Here is a 14,550-nt window from a genome sequence, read left to right as displayed (position 1 = left end):
TCTCTTTTCCATGCTTACCGAAATTCTCCTTTATTCAGCATATGTTTTGCCGAAGAATTGTGAGGCTGGTGTGGTTGTGTAATGGATCACAGTTTCCTGGATGGTATCCACTATAGGGTGGTCAGTGAATTGCTGTAGAAACACACCCAAGGCCTGGTCCGAATGTGCTTCTGGAATAGCAAGAAGCAAGTCAGCGAGGCGTGATGGTATTGGACACCTCCATGCCATCCTACAAACCTTTGATCATGTCAGCAGAGGCAGTTTCAACAAACATGTTGATTACCTAACCAAGTACAACAAGGAGGCTTGAAGTCTCTGGCTGGCTGTGACAAAACCGATGGAGCAATTTGCTGGAAATGAGGACCTTGATCAAAACCTTTATAACCAGCATCTTCTGAAATATGGATCATTAAAGTCAGCGTGAGTGGCTCTGGAAAACATTGCTAGAGACGGAGGACTTTACAGTGCCCTAGTGGCATGGGACTGGTGTGGTATGAGGTATAAATATGCCCAGTTATCCGTTAGATGAAACCGATTGATTGGAGGAAGATTGGCTTTAGGGTGAATGAATGTGAATTTATCTGATTTGTTTCATTTGTGCAATTGTACACATTTGTGCCCTAGTAAGTCTTCCACTTCCAGCTTTGAATACACTTAGCATATTAAGACTAAAAAAGTGATATATTTCTGTCATCTTTTACACAAAATGCTTACCGATAATCACTGCACATGAGCAAATGAACCCTATAACTACCTAAGATAGTGGAAGAAGGCACATCAAGGTTTGAATATGAAATCATTTTGCAATCATGGCACAAGTGCAGCAGAATATTTTTGCAGTAAATCACAGTCAGAGTATCATCAAACTTTGCAAAATGAGATGATTTACTGGAAGATAACATGTCTAGATTGAGTGATGGCAGTGTGAATCTACATGCTGACATCGAGGCAGCAGAGATATAGGTGTATGAGTAGGTGGTGCACCAGCAGCTGCTGATGGCTATTCAAACAGGGTCATATGGCCTCAGCAACGCAAAGATAGGGAAATTAGCATGTGTGGCTTCTTTAGCCAAGCCCCCAAAAGCAGTCATTAGGAAATGATAGCAAGATTAGTACCATCCTCTGTCCACACTTGTGGATCAATAGGTCTGGCTCAAAATGGAAGTTGGACTAAACAGTAGAGGTGCCACTTGGATCGGACACATCATTTGTCTTTGTGTTCCTGTGAGAAGTCATTAACTGATTACAGGGAATGTGCCAACATTTTGTCCACTCTCTCAATCACTTTCACTGCCTTGTTTATGGAGAAAAATACTGTTTCTAAATTTGTGTTGTAATCACTGATTGCCTTCTTTACAAAATTTGACATAAAAGATGTGCTGAAATTTCTGAATGGGACAGATATGTCATTTAATACCTGAACTGGAATAATAGTGACTTAGTCAGGTGTGGGACCAGTGAAGATCGGGGTAGAGTGGGTCTTCAGCAGCCAAGCTTGCCACAGAATGTGACTATGCTTGTCGTAAGAGGCAACTAACAGGCCTCAGGTGGTCTCACTGACTTGGTTGACATGCGTCATTGGTTCCCAGTTGTGCAGATCAATGCTCATGCTGTTCCTCACTGGATTGTCTGGTCCTGACTTGATTATTTACAGACTGCTGCCATATAGCTGGAATATTGCTGTGCAGTGTCAAACTAAACTCTCTCACTCATGTGAGTAACTAATTAGAAATGAGAGAGGGACTTAGAATGTTAAAGTGGAAAGGTGCTGTAGTAATGATTGACAACTGACATACCTATGAAGGATGTTGGCTGGCCACCTTTACACTTGCTTCCAGCACTGTCTAAGCTCACCCATGACACTTGTGACCCCTAACAAACCCTTCTAGGCTTTCCTTGATTATGTGCCCATGACCGGCTAGTTGAGGTCATGGTACTTCTCACCCTTAACAGCGCCAGTTCCAGCTTGTCCCAGAAGGCCAGAAAATAGACAATATCAATCCACGTTGTATTGATGAAATAGAACTGTGTTATCCATTAAATAAACAAAACCCAGCTGAATCCTTCCATGCATGTCATCTGTATCCCAGACACAAGGGAATAGATGAAAAAAGGAGTCACAAAACAGGACTAAAATGGCAGTGAATCTAGAATGACTGAGCAAGACTACTTTCTTTCTTTTTATTTTTTTATTGTTTTTTTTTTTTCTTTTTGTATTTTCTTTGTGGGATAATTTTATTTCCAGTGTACCCCTACTTTTCTGAGGTTATAATTTTCTTCAGCTATGACAGTTGACCGACACCTAACAAGCCATGCCTGACAGTATGATCCCCACAATGCCTGACAGTATGATCCCCACAATGATCGTGCTGTGATTACCAGGGCCAAGATACAGTGGCTGTGACTGGTTGTTATAAAATGGAAAATAACCATCTTCTTTTTCTGGGAACATTTGTGTCAGAAAGATGAATCTAATCATGCACTGGACCAGTGTTGGCTCTGGAACATATCATCAGTATGAATGAGGGGCAGTGAATGTGTCAGGTTAAATGTTCATCGCATATGTTGTCATCAATTTGAATTTTTTCTGAATTTTGCTTCTAAGATTTATATCTGGGAAGAGTTTTGCAAGAGAAACCATGTCCATGTCTGACTGTGGAATACATTGCTGAAGCCATTTGTTTTTGCAGAAGATGTTGTATACATATATCGTGGATTTATGCTGCCCATGTATCCTTATACATATGTATGTTATTGATATCGAATCATTTCTTCATCTTTTGCTCATGTAAGTAATTGAAAAATGTATGTTTGAATCACTGTGAAAGCAATGTGTCTGGGGTTTGACTTAATGACCACCTCTGGCCTTGATTCCTGTACATAGACATTCTATATTCTAAGAGTGTAAAGGCCTGTCTGAGTATTGACATCTCCAGTTTGCACTCACCATCTCCTATATCTGCTGATATTGCTATCAGTACTGCTTGCAACCATCAAATCTTGTGTCTGGAGAGTCACCATGTCAGAAGGAATCTGCTTCAGGACAAATTACCCGATCTCCTGAGATGTGGCTGTGATGTCAGCTACCTATCACCTTCACTCCTGAGACTGGGGTCATTCAAGTAGCATCAGATCACCACTTCTTTCTTGACTCACTGTTTAAATACTTTGTGTACAATGTTGTCCTCTATATCTGGATATACCATTAGAGTAGGTTTAGTTCTGGTCCCTACAGTTTGTGGTGTCTGTTCTGTGTGGTTGCTTATATGTGACTCAAGTACTATTCAGAGCACACTGAATTCACCATGTCAGAAGGAATCTGCTTCAGGACAAATTACACGATCTCCTGAGATGTGGCTGTGATGTCAGCTACCTATCACCTTCACTCCTGAGACTGGGGTCATTCAAGTAGCATCAGATCACCACTTCTTTCTTGACACACTGTTTAAATACTTTGTGTACAATGTTGTCCTCTATATCTGGATATACCATTAGAGTAGGTTTAGTTCTGGTCCCTACAGTTTGTGGTGTCTGTTCTGTGTGGTTGCTTATATGTGACTCAAGTACTATTCAGAGCACACTGAATTCACTCACTTCTTGTAGTGCTTACTGTGGACTCAATCAAGTCACTCGCCTTCAGCACCAGATCACCCTTGCTTTCTAATACTCTAGGTGGCCTGAGGATTCTGGGTGTCCACCCATACCCATCCTTGTAAAGTACTCATTCATTGTGTCCTATCCATTTATACTGCTGGAATTGTTCTGATCAGTTTGTGAAACCGTACTCACATAGTGTAGACTTGCCTAATTTCATGCTGAATTTTCTATGCAGTTATCCATGTTATGGTAAGTTTCAAGTACTGTGTAGTTTTTGTGCCAGGAAAAAATGTTTTCATTAATAGAGCGAAGGGCCCCTGTTTCAAACTCAACTCGTGACAGGTCACAGATATAATGCAGTTTGTGATTCAGTCATTTGGATGCCTTATTTCTATGACCAATAAATGTAGCACCCATTTGCTTGCATATTTAACAAGTTCTGCAAATATGCTCAGCATGTAGTTCTTCTGTTGTTTTTTTCCACTTAATGATTTGTTGTGTTTAAGGATTTGTCCCTTTGTATATTTCTTGCAGCCACTTGCTGAGATTTGACACTTTGTATTTCCTCCTTGACCTCAATTTCTATAAGGTTAGGTACCTTCCAGCCCTCAACTTTCAGGGTTTATGTAACTTCCTATGCTTCAAACTTTCAACTTCAAGGATTTGTAACCGTTTTTTTCCTTTCCACCATCAGTTGCTTGGATTTGGCACATCTATGTTTGATACCATCAGCGAGTATTTTCTTCAATTATTTTACATTTTAAGTTTTGTGCTCCAAGCCATCAGTCTATAAGATATCTCACCTGCGCTCTCAACATATCTACAACTCATCCAAGTCTGATTTTGTATTTACCAATTCTATCTGAGACGCATTTCAATTTCTGTCTTTTCTGCTTTTTGTGGTTAATTCCCCAATATGAAATGGAAAGCCATAGCTTATTTGAGGTTAAGTGGAATTACTGTGGTTTAAAGGAGCATCTTGGAGTAGGGATATGCCAGCTGATGTGTATGTTAAGGTTTAATGAGGTTTTATTGTACGTTTGAGACACGTCACCTCCCTCCTGGACAGAGCACTCTTAGCACAGCTATGATCAGGCAGATTTCATTTCACATTTCAAGGCAAAAGAACATTTTCAAACTTGACATCTCTTTATCAAGCTTTTGCTTCATTAAATGTTTTACACTTGGATCTTGTACCTCACAACAAATCTCCAACCATCAGTATTCAGATTTTAGAATATCTCTGAATAAATTTAAGTCTTTCAATTGGCAGTTCGTTCCCCAAGTTCCTCATGCATGGTGATTTAACTGCTAAGGTTTAAAACTTGGTGAATTTCTTTCAATCAATAAAGATGTTGACTGTGGCTGCTGGGAGGGCTTGTCACTGGTGTTATTATGTTGTGTGAGTAAGTCTGTCATCCAGACTGATTCTAGGTGTCAGCTAAACCCTCTCTGTCTGCCAGCCTTCAACCAACAGGCCAGCTTGATCTATCACAGTAATGCCAATTCCTGAAATGATGCTGTTATTGAGTTTTAACATGTTTTTAGATATTGGTGATGTCCAGATGGATTACCTACTACAGACTGTATGAGTGGAAATGCTTCTGACACTTTCTTCTGGGGGGAAGAGTGTGTGGGGGGGTTCAGGTTATGTTTGTAGTCTGTTATGTATCTGAATGTGTAAATTGTCAGGAATAGTGTTTCATGGAGAAGTGAGAAATCAACAATGTATGTTATACAATATTTATGCGATGAGTCAGTGAAAGAATTGTTCCGAGGTCGTGTACTAAATCTAGAGAAGTTTCTTTTTTCTGGTCACAAGATTTTGGTGTAGGTCATTATCATTACTTCATATTCTCAGTGTGACTGACCTCAACCATATTTTGGAATGTTTATATTTCATTATACTTACCAATTTCATAACTCTGAGAGTCAATCCATGCAATTTTCCAATTGGCTGAATTTATTTGTTGCCCTAGAAACCTACTTGAGGGGATGAGAATGGAAAGTGGTGTTGTCATGGGAATTTTGCAAATAGTTTTTCATTGGGAGATGGGGCAAAGAGCAGTTATGTTGTCTTGAGCCTCCCTTGTCTTTAGGTGTTTCAAATAAGGGAGAGCTCACTCACAAATGTTAGCTCTAATAGCCTTTCAATTTTGAAAAAAGCACCTAATGTGAAAACTAGTTTTCTGAGATCCGTTCATATTACTTCCATGACTATTTTGCCAGGTGCACTTTTCATAAACCACAAGAGTCATTGCCAATTTCAAGGATCCACTTTTCATAACCCCCCAAGAGTCATTGCTAATTTCAAGGATCCACTTTTCATAAACCCCAAGAGTCATTGCTAATTTCAAGGATCCACTTTTCATAAACCCCAAGAGTCATTGCTAATTTCAAGGATCCATTCAAATGATTTTCAGCTCTCTTTCACCCTCAAAAGTGGAATTTGTATCGGCAAAAGCAAGGCCAGTTCACTCTCATTCATAGGTTATCAAATGTTAAATTGCATATCTTATATGTTTTAACAGATACTATCATATCCCAGTTGCATAGACTAATGCGAATATATGCTTAATTACTGAGTGGCCTAGACTTAAGTTTTTACAAAGCACATCATATGGGTCAGGTATTGCTGATGATGGGTTGAACAACAAACCTGGTCAATTTATGTTTTCGTTCTTCTCAATACATCATTTACTTTTATTTCATTACTGAAGCATCTAGGTGAATTTTAACTGAGCTTTTTTGCAATATTATGAGACTGTGATAGTGACTGCTAGATTATAACATTTCCACTCTTCACATACCCATGTGTGTAACAGTTCTATGGACATAATGCGTGAAACCTTTCACCTCTCTGCTACCATGGGGCCCATCATCAGCTGACAAGGTGATAGAGATGTTCAGATGAATCACTGACAGGTGTTTAGCTAGTTTGATAGCACTGCAGGAAATCAGTTTTCAGGTAAATCACTTTCTAAGCTCAGTGGGTGGATTCTCTGGTGTATCTGCGTACTGCATGGGATAAATTCTCACGTCAGATGCAAGAAGCAAACCCCTGTACAGGCCTGCACATCATCAGCATGCACTGTGGGATGAGAGAAAAAGACATAAATGCTCCCATGAAAAACATATCAACAAATTAGATTTAACTGTATGCAGATGGTGAACTGTGAAGGCTGCTCAAGCATTGTGCTAAAGCTTTTGATAGATACGAAGAAAGTTTGTTGGAGCTACCCCACTTTCCACCAACCAAAACAAACGGACTAATTCCCAAGTCTTTTGCTTCATGATTGTGCAAAATCCAACAAAGTAAGATGTTGTCTTCTGACATGAAACTTTATTTTGCTCAATCTTAAATATAAAATATCACACAAATAGCTTCAAGTAGAGGATAAACTTTTGAGTGGGGAAGTGTATTAACCTCCCTGTGAGATCTGGAGGGAAGAGTCTGATTGTCCACTGCCACAAACAAGGCAGACAACTTCAAGGTTTTTATGTGCTTTACTTGATGCTTCCCTCTGAAGCAGGTGATGATTTCTGCAGGCTTCAAGTTGTAGATCTTCCTCATTTGGTGGTTGCCTGTGAGTTGGTCATTGTTGAAGGGGGAATGTTGTGTTCATGGATCTCAGTTTAGAGGTGAGTTACATGGTGTTATTAATTGTGATGTTTATGTTCATAGCTCTCAGAGACTGTTTAGTGTTGACTTTTGGCTGTGTAAAACAGTTAATTGTGGTCTACAAGTTCTCAACTATCAGAAGTATCTTACAGAAGATATGGAAACTGATTGATGTTTGTTGTACCAGGTGCTGGAAGTGTTGTACTGCTACATTGGGATATATTTGTTGTTTTTGGATAGTTTCTTGCCAGTTGTGATATCTGAGCTTTGACCCTGTTGCAGAGCCTTCAGTCATACACCCTGTTCACCATACAAGGAACAACACACAATGAATTTATAACTGCATGAAATTCAGTGACCACAATCAGTGATTATGATTTGGACAGAATTGTTTCTTTCATGCTAGAATGGGGTCAGTGGGGTTGTTAAAGGATTCACTCATCATGCGAAAGACTCAGGTTCAATTTCCCACATGGGTACAATATGTAATACTGGTGTCCCCTGCCATGATATCGCTGTAATATTGCTCACAGCCGAGTAAAACTAAACTCCCTCACTCATGTTAAAGTGGATATTGTTCATATGGAATCTTGTGTCTAGCAGATGATGTAAAGGAAACTCACACAGTGAACACTCAGATTCACTGCCTGAACACTTTGGGAAGAATCATGAAAGTGCTTCCTGCTACTTATGTGCAATTATAAGGATACCTTCAGGCATGAGAAATAATTCAACATAAACAGTTCCTCATGACTATATCAAAAACAGGTTTTCTTCTCTATTATATATATTCTGGGACTTTGAGATTTTTACAAAGCTTCAAAATATGTTTGTCTAAGTGCTGTTAATCCAGGCCAGAGCTAGAAATAAGCTGAAGACCCAAAACCTGGTGATATTGAGAAGTCAATTACGGATGTCCCGGGGGTATTAGCTATAGGGCAGTATGTAGGGAGTCCAGACATTGAGATGAATAGAGGCTGCGTGTGAAGCTGCTGCCCTGATGGCTCCAGTAGGACATTACTTGTCTTACATCTTTCCACAAATACAACAAGCAGGTGTTCTTGTGTAAATGTGTTGTTTGTTTTCTCTTAATTTGATTTTGTAATATGTACTGTTACCATCAGCAACAGGTATGCTTGTCAACAAGAAAAATGCCCATAAACCTTCATTAGGGCAAAGTATGGAATTGGTCTTAATGTCTAGTGAATATTATGAAATGTTGTTTTAGCCACTTGTTTGGAATGAAATAATCGTGAATGGAGGAACCTACTTGTTGTGAGTGTCTGACAGTTATTCCCTGTAAAATGTCATCTATGCCACAGATCCTGTAGACTAACTAAACAGTAACATGTTGAACATGGTACATATTGTCTGGATGGAAATTAGATCTGACTTGTACCACTTTTGTTCACGCAACAGATAATGTAAGGTCGAGCAGAATTTGCGTCCTTTTAGGGGTCTTCTCGCTTTACTGACTAGTAAAAGTTCTTGGTTAAATTTCCATCCCAAATTTCACTGGTAGACCTGAACACATAAATTCTAGGTAGAAAAATGATGACAATGATTTTTTTCTTTAACATTCATCTTAATTTATATCACTATCTTGGATCTACCAATTATTTTCCGCAAATTTGATTATTCTCAAATGTTTTCTTGGCAATAGAGTTTTAAATGGAAATTCTTGTAGGAATTTTTGATTGCCCAAAGTGGAAGATGGCCTATCCTTGGAGATTGGTAATTTCAATTGTTCAAGAAGCATACCCTTCCTAACAAACAATAGTCTTCAAATTCTCAATTACTGTCATTCAATAGCACAAATTGCAGTTCTGTTGAATTGCCAAGAAGCATTATTTTGATATTTGAATCTCTTCACACCAGTTCTGTACATGGCCTTTTCGTGTGACAAAATAATCACTGTTAGAAAGATGTTCTGGTATTTTGGATGGAAGAAATGTCATGTGGATGTGAACAGGATAAAGTTAGAATTTATATCTTGAAGCTAAGGCCATGTACGTTAATTGATAATTCTGACATTCTCAATAAGCATTCTCTAGTTTTGGGAATGTGCAAGGAAACGGTAACGTTTTTAGTGCATGTTTTTGTCATAGATGAAATATGATTACTACATCTAAGGAGGATGGTATTTTGAAATCCAAAATATTTTGACAGTTTCATATTGAAAAATTGCCAGTTTTCTTTTAAGCTGAAATGACAAGTCACTTTCGTTTTGATGTAGATATGGCATAAAGAGCATGGGCTTGTCACCCTGTAAAGATCCTGTCATGTTTGCTAATGGACAACAGTATCTGTTTCTTTTCATGATTCAGTGTGCACCTTTGTGATTCTAAAACTTTGGCAGCTTAATTCAAAGGGAAGTGAAACTGTTTGAAGCCTACAACTGAGGTAGTTGTTGGGAGTTGACTTGTTTCTCTGGTTGTATTAACCACTGGTTGTGGACTTGCTGCCCATGTTCTGTGAATTTATCCATGCACTCTTCTGTAATTATGATCAACAAGCTCGTGCAAACGATCATACAATAGCATACAGATGAATGATTTGGGGCAACATCGACAGTGTGGCAGCCTGCGGTCATGTTAGTATTCCTCCCTGTGTGATGATACAGCAGCATTCCCTGGAGTTATTATCTGATTTCAACTTTGTTGCTACTTGTTAACTCACAACTGCATTTTATGTATGTCTAGAGACATAAATGCATAGGGGCAGCACAAACAGCAGTGCCCACTGCTGACTGACTGTCTACACAATCTTGCTGTCTGAAGTCTGTTTTGAAGAGCTCCTTCTTTCAGTATGTGGACTTCAAATTTTAGGGATATGCTTGACCCTGAGGTTATCATCCATTGGTATTTGAAGATAAGATAAGATAAGATATTTTATTGCATAGCATTTCATTAAGAGACAGTGGCACTGTTCTATAATCTACAAATATAAGCATACATATACAGACTTCCGTAACTTATTGAATGATGATGGCTGTGACAAGGATCAGATGCCTTTCCTGCTTCATGTCAGAGACTGGTCTGCATGATTATGGCAACTTTGAAAACACTATAATACTGTGCATTCAAAGATTTTTATATTGGTAAAATGGTTGGGTAAAAGTTAGTTAAGTTTTATGCGTTCTGTCATGAGGTAATAAGACACAGAATGATTGCCGATCACATTTATGTTTCACTCAGTCTATTCCAAACTGATTTTGTTAAACAAATATCATGTCTGCTGACAAATGGTGGGATTGAGTGTCAGCATGACAGTGTCACTTTGTCACTGATTGACTGCACATGCTGAGCACAATGTTGAATCTTTGGCTTCTCAGGCTTCTAATGGACATATCAAGCAGAATAATAAACGTCATGTCAGATCTTACCATAAATGGTGGCAGCAGAATCTGCTTGGACAAAGAGACCTCGTTGGAAGGCAGCCTTAAAATACTAGTTCCACTCTTTACAGGCTGGATGTATTCTGTTTGCATTCATTTCAACATCAGACACAGTTCAAATATCAATAGAAGAAACCTCAAGACATGGAAGAAGTATTGCTGGAGAAGAGTTTGCTGTGTATGACACTATACACTTACTTATTATTTATCATGAAACCTACATTAATGTATAACATGATCTGGCCTTGGAGCAATGATGACTGTGCATATATTGTAATCAGTTGTCAAGCCCTAGGCTAGGACAGATTCTGTCACAGATCTTCCGACCACATTATCGACCTGTTTGTGTGTTGAACCTGGCTGTTATACAGAAAACCTATCATCATGCTCCTTGGTTAAGCTTGAATCTCGTAAAGTTCATTTGTTGGCAACAATTCTTGAATTTACGTGCCTATTTATGGGTGTTTCAAATGAACATAGCCTTTATTACAGTTTGGGTGCTGTAATCTTCCCCAGGATTATCTTTGTCTATCAGTGTGAGGTAGTTAGGGAACCCTATCAGGTGGGCTAATATCCCTGTGTCATGTACAAGAAATGATGAGAAAATGAGCAAATTTGTTCCAACATTATCCTCAAGTAATCACTTGGGCCATAATGAGATCTGCAGGGACAGAAACCTTAGTAAAGTCTATTTCATGTTTACTTTGCTGTTAGTAGTGTTTAAGCTGGGGATTATTTCCATTTTGGAACCTCATGGCATCATATTTTGTCACTGCTGCCTAGAATAACTGCTTATACTTGTACGGCATCTTGTAATGCTAAAGGTTAGATGTTGTCAGGTTGCAGAATGACTTTTTTTTGTTTGTGTGTATTTTTTGCGCATTCTGTACAGGTTTGTCTGAAAATACATCTTGCCAAACAATTGGATGACAGTTGACAGGTAACAGAGACGCTAAAATAGAAGAGCTGACAAATATGTGAGAAAATAAAGACCACTTGTGGTAGAAGTGGAGGTTCAATCATGGTGTGCTCCTGACAGCCTGTCAGGCTATTTCCTGGGTTTGATTCCCAACATGGTTATATGGCCATTCAGGGAAGTGCTGTTGTCATACTGTTCACTTACAGATCAATGTGTTGCTGAAAACTCCATCTTACTGTATACCAGTACCTGCAATTCGTCAGAATCAAGTTTTTACAACTTATTACTAACAGAAAGTGCATGTGCACCTCGGGGGGAGAGGAGGTTGTTAGCAACAAACTCATGAACTGATGAACTTGAAATGAACAAAAAGCACACACAATATGTTGTTGCCACAGATGGGAAAAAAACACTGAATGTGTTCAAAGGTGGTTATTCAGAAACACACATAAAATTAATGTTTTTGGTCTAATGCTGTGATAAAATTCCTTATTTTCACTTATTACTAACTGTATAAATATGAAAGTTGGAATTTATTAGACATATTTAAGTTTTGGCTCAAAATGTTTAAACCAACTGACAAAATAGTTTGATAGGCTTGAAAGTTGGTGAGTGACATCATTTGCTGTACAAGTAGTGCCCGTTGACCATTTTGAAGTTGTGGCTGTTATTACAAAACTGTGAACTACATATTTTGGTTATCTTTTAAATGTTAGTGCAATTTGGGTAATATTTTGGCCATGCCTGCTTAAGCAGAGTTGTTTTTCTAAAGAATTTGGGATGTTTTTGTGTGAGTACAAATTTGCAAAGAACTCATTTGTTGATGGAAGTGTCTTAAGATAAAGGTTTATTGCCAGACATTCCAAGGACAGACTTCTCATCATCAAGGGTCTATTTTTGTGTGTCTTTTGCATGCAGAGTCTATTTCCCAGTTAGCTGTAGATTATTTGGTCATGATGAATTTCCGCCAGTCTGAAACGCCAATTTCCTATTGGCTAAGCAGACCTGGTAGAGAATAGTAGGTGAACCGGGCACAGGGATCCATGGTGAACAACATTATAAGACTTGCTAGGTAACAGGAGTCTAATGCTTTATCATGGTTTTACATTGGAGCAGTCACTGAGCGGGATGAGAGTCTTCAGAGTCAGACGAAGACCAACATTCATAATCACACACTGCAGTGTGCAGTAATGCAACAAATGTGCACTACTTACCTACTTGACCTTCTGTTAGATCTAGGTAATGTTAACGAACTGTAAAGAGTGGATGTAATGTTATGTCACCATTGCTAGTGTGCCCCTGTCCTTGCTGGTGTTGTTGACAGCTTCAGCTGGTAGACTTCATACATGAATCCGGTAGAGGGCGCTTGACTCGGGGCCCTGATTACTGTGTCTCAGTTATTGGTTATTCTTAGGATAGAAATCATAGTTATTTTCTTGTTCTTCTCTAATAGCTGGATGACAATTGATGTTTTGGTTTCAGGAGCACACGATGGTTGGGCGGCCGGATGCGCCCACCCAACAGGACATCCAGCTGCGCGGGCTGGGCATTATGCCAGAACACTGTCTTGTGGATGTCGATGGTCCAGAAGTCTACATCACACCACTAGAGGGAGCCAGGTGAGTCAAGGAAGTTGTTGTGGCGCCTCCACTTTTGCAGCATACATTCAGGTTGTTGTGACCACCTTGTATTAAAACTGTTGGATAGTGATTCAGTTCACATGGTCATTATACAATCGGAATCACACAACTGGTTATGCTCATACCACTGAGTATGAATATGGAAAGGGTTGTCTCCCTTTTATTTGCTTACATTTTCTGTGTTTGTTAATGTGTGGCCTCAAGAGAATCTGTAACTCTGACAGGGGTTTATGGACCACAATGGCATGATTTTCCCTCAGACTGAGATTGATCTATCTTGATGTATTCTGAGACAAAGGGTAAAGTGTGAGAAAAATATGCCGTAGTGTCTGAGAGTTGAGTTCAATGCACACTGCAAAGACTTGGAGATTCTGGCACAATAGGATGGATTGGCTGGCAGGAATGAACACACTTTGTGTAGCCATGTGGACTGAGGCTCCTGTCACAGTAGTGGTATTAGGTCCCACAGGTAGAAATGACAAGGTGCTACCCCGTGACATGGAAGATTCTGGTATTTATAGACATGTGATATTTTAGCATAGGGCATGGCTTGTTATCAATGCGAAGGATCGAAATGTTAAGTAATGTCAATGTAGGGCTTAACAAAACCCATCCGTCGATCACGTTAGAACACCACACTGCGAAATCTTGAGTCAGCATTTCATCCAAGTTCTCAACAGGTCCTCTGCAAAGTCTTTTGCACAAAAACTGAAATCCTTTTTATTTAAAATTAATTCTACCATCCAGTTGAACTTCTTCCAGGTTGTGTTTGATCATCATGCAGCAAGTGTTATTGGAATGTGCCGTCTGAGCCATCTCACATAGCACTCTGTCTGAAAGTGGTCAAGATAAGCACAGTAGGTCCTTCCATGCTGTTCTGACAATGAGCAATTCTCCAGTTGGCCAATCAGACTCTCTTCCATCTCAATCAGGGTTAATTATTGAGGGAGATTGCCTTCAGCAGAGGCCTGCCAGTGAGTGTGGATTGTGTTCTTCATGTTGCTGGGGTAGGCTACATGGAGGAGGGACATTATGGTGGCAGGACATGCAATATCCTACAACTTTACAGCAGATAACTGCTCCACCAGTTTACTTAGATTGTTCCTGTCTCTCAGACCTGATTACAGTCAGTAAATACATCACCGTATCGTGTGTCTTATGTAATGGTTAGGAGGCTTAAAACTGTGTGATGGTCTTTTGAAGTGGCAGAGCTGGAGTCCTATTGATGCAGCAAGATTATTGTTATGAGCTTACGCAGAGTGAGCACTTAGGCCTTTGTTCTCCTACTTCCTATCCTTCTTCCACAGACATTACATGGAGATCCCATTACGTCAGTTTAGCATCAGATCACAACATATCATTGAAGATGAGTTTT

At 39.3% G+C, this 14,550-nt stretch overlaps 1 protein-coding gene across 8 annotated transcripts in view; it reads left to right on the top strand.

Annotated features, from left to right (window-relative positions):
* The window catches only part of LOC137278560 (kinesin-like protein KIF13A), a 209,445-nt gene that overhangs the window by 151,653 nt on the left and 43,242 nt on the right, over nucleotides 1-14,550 (top strand). For all 8 annotated transcript variants that reach the window (XM_067811008.1, XM_067811007.1, XM_067811004.1 and 5 more), the window contains exon 14: nucleotides 13,018-13,154. In XM_067811008.1, the coding sequence (XP_067667109.1) occupies nucleotides 13,018-13,154 (137 nt within the window). The remainder of the gene's footprint in view (nucleotides 1-13,017; nucleotides 13,155-14,550) is intronic.

The sequence above is a fragment of the Haliotis asinina genome, chromosome 3 (assembly GCF_037392515.1).
Source record: "Haliotis asinina isolate JCU_RB_2024 chromosome 3, JCU_Hal_asi_v2, whole genome shotgun sequence".
NCBI lineage: Eukaryota > Metazoa > Mollusca > Gastropoda > Lepetellida > Haliotidae > Haliotis > Haliotis asinina.
This window is presented reverse-complemented; position numbering and strand designations above follow the sequence as displayed.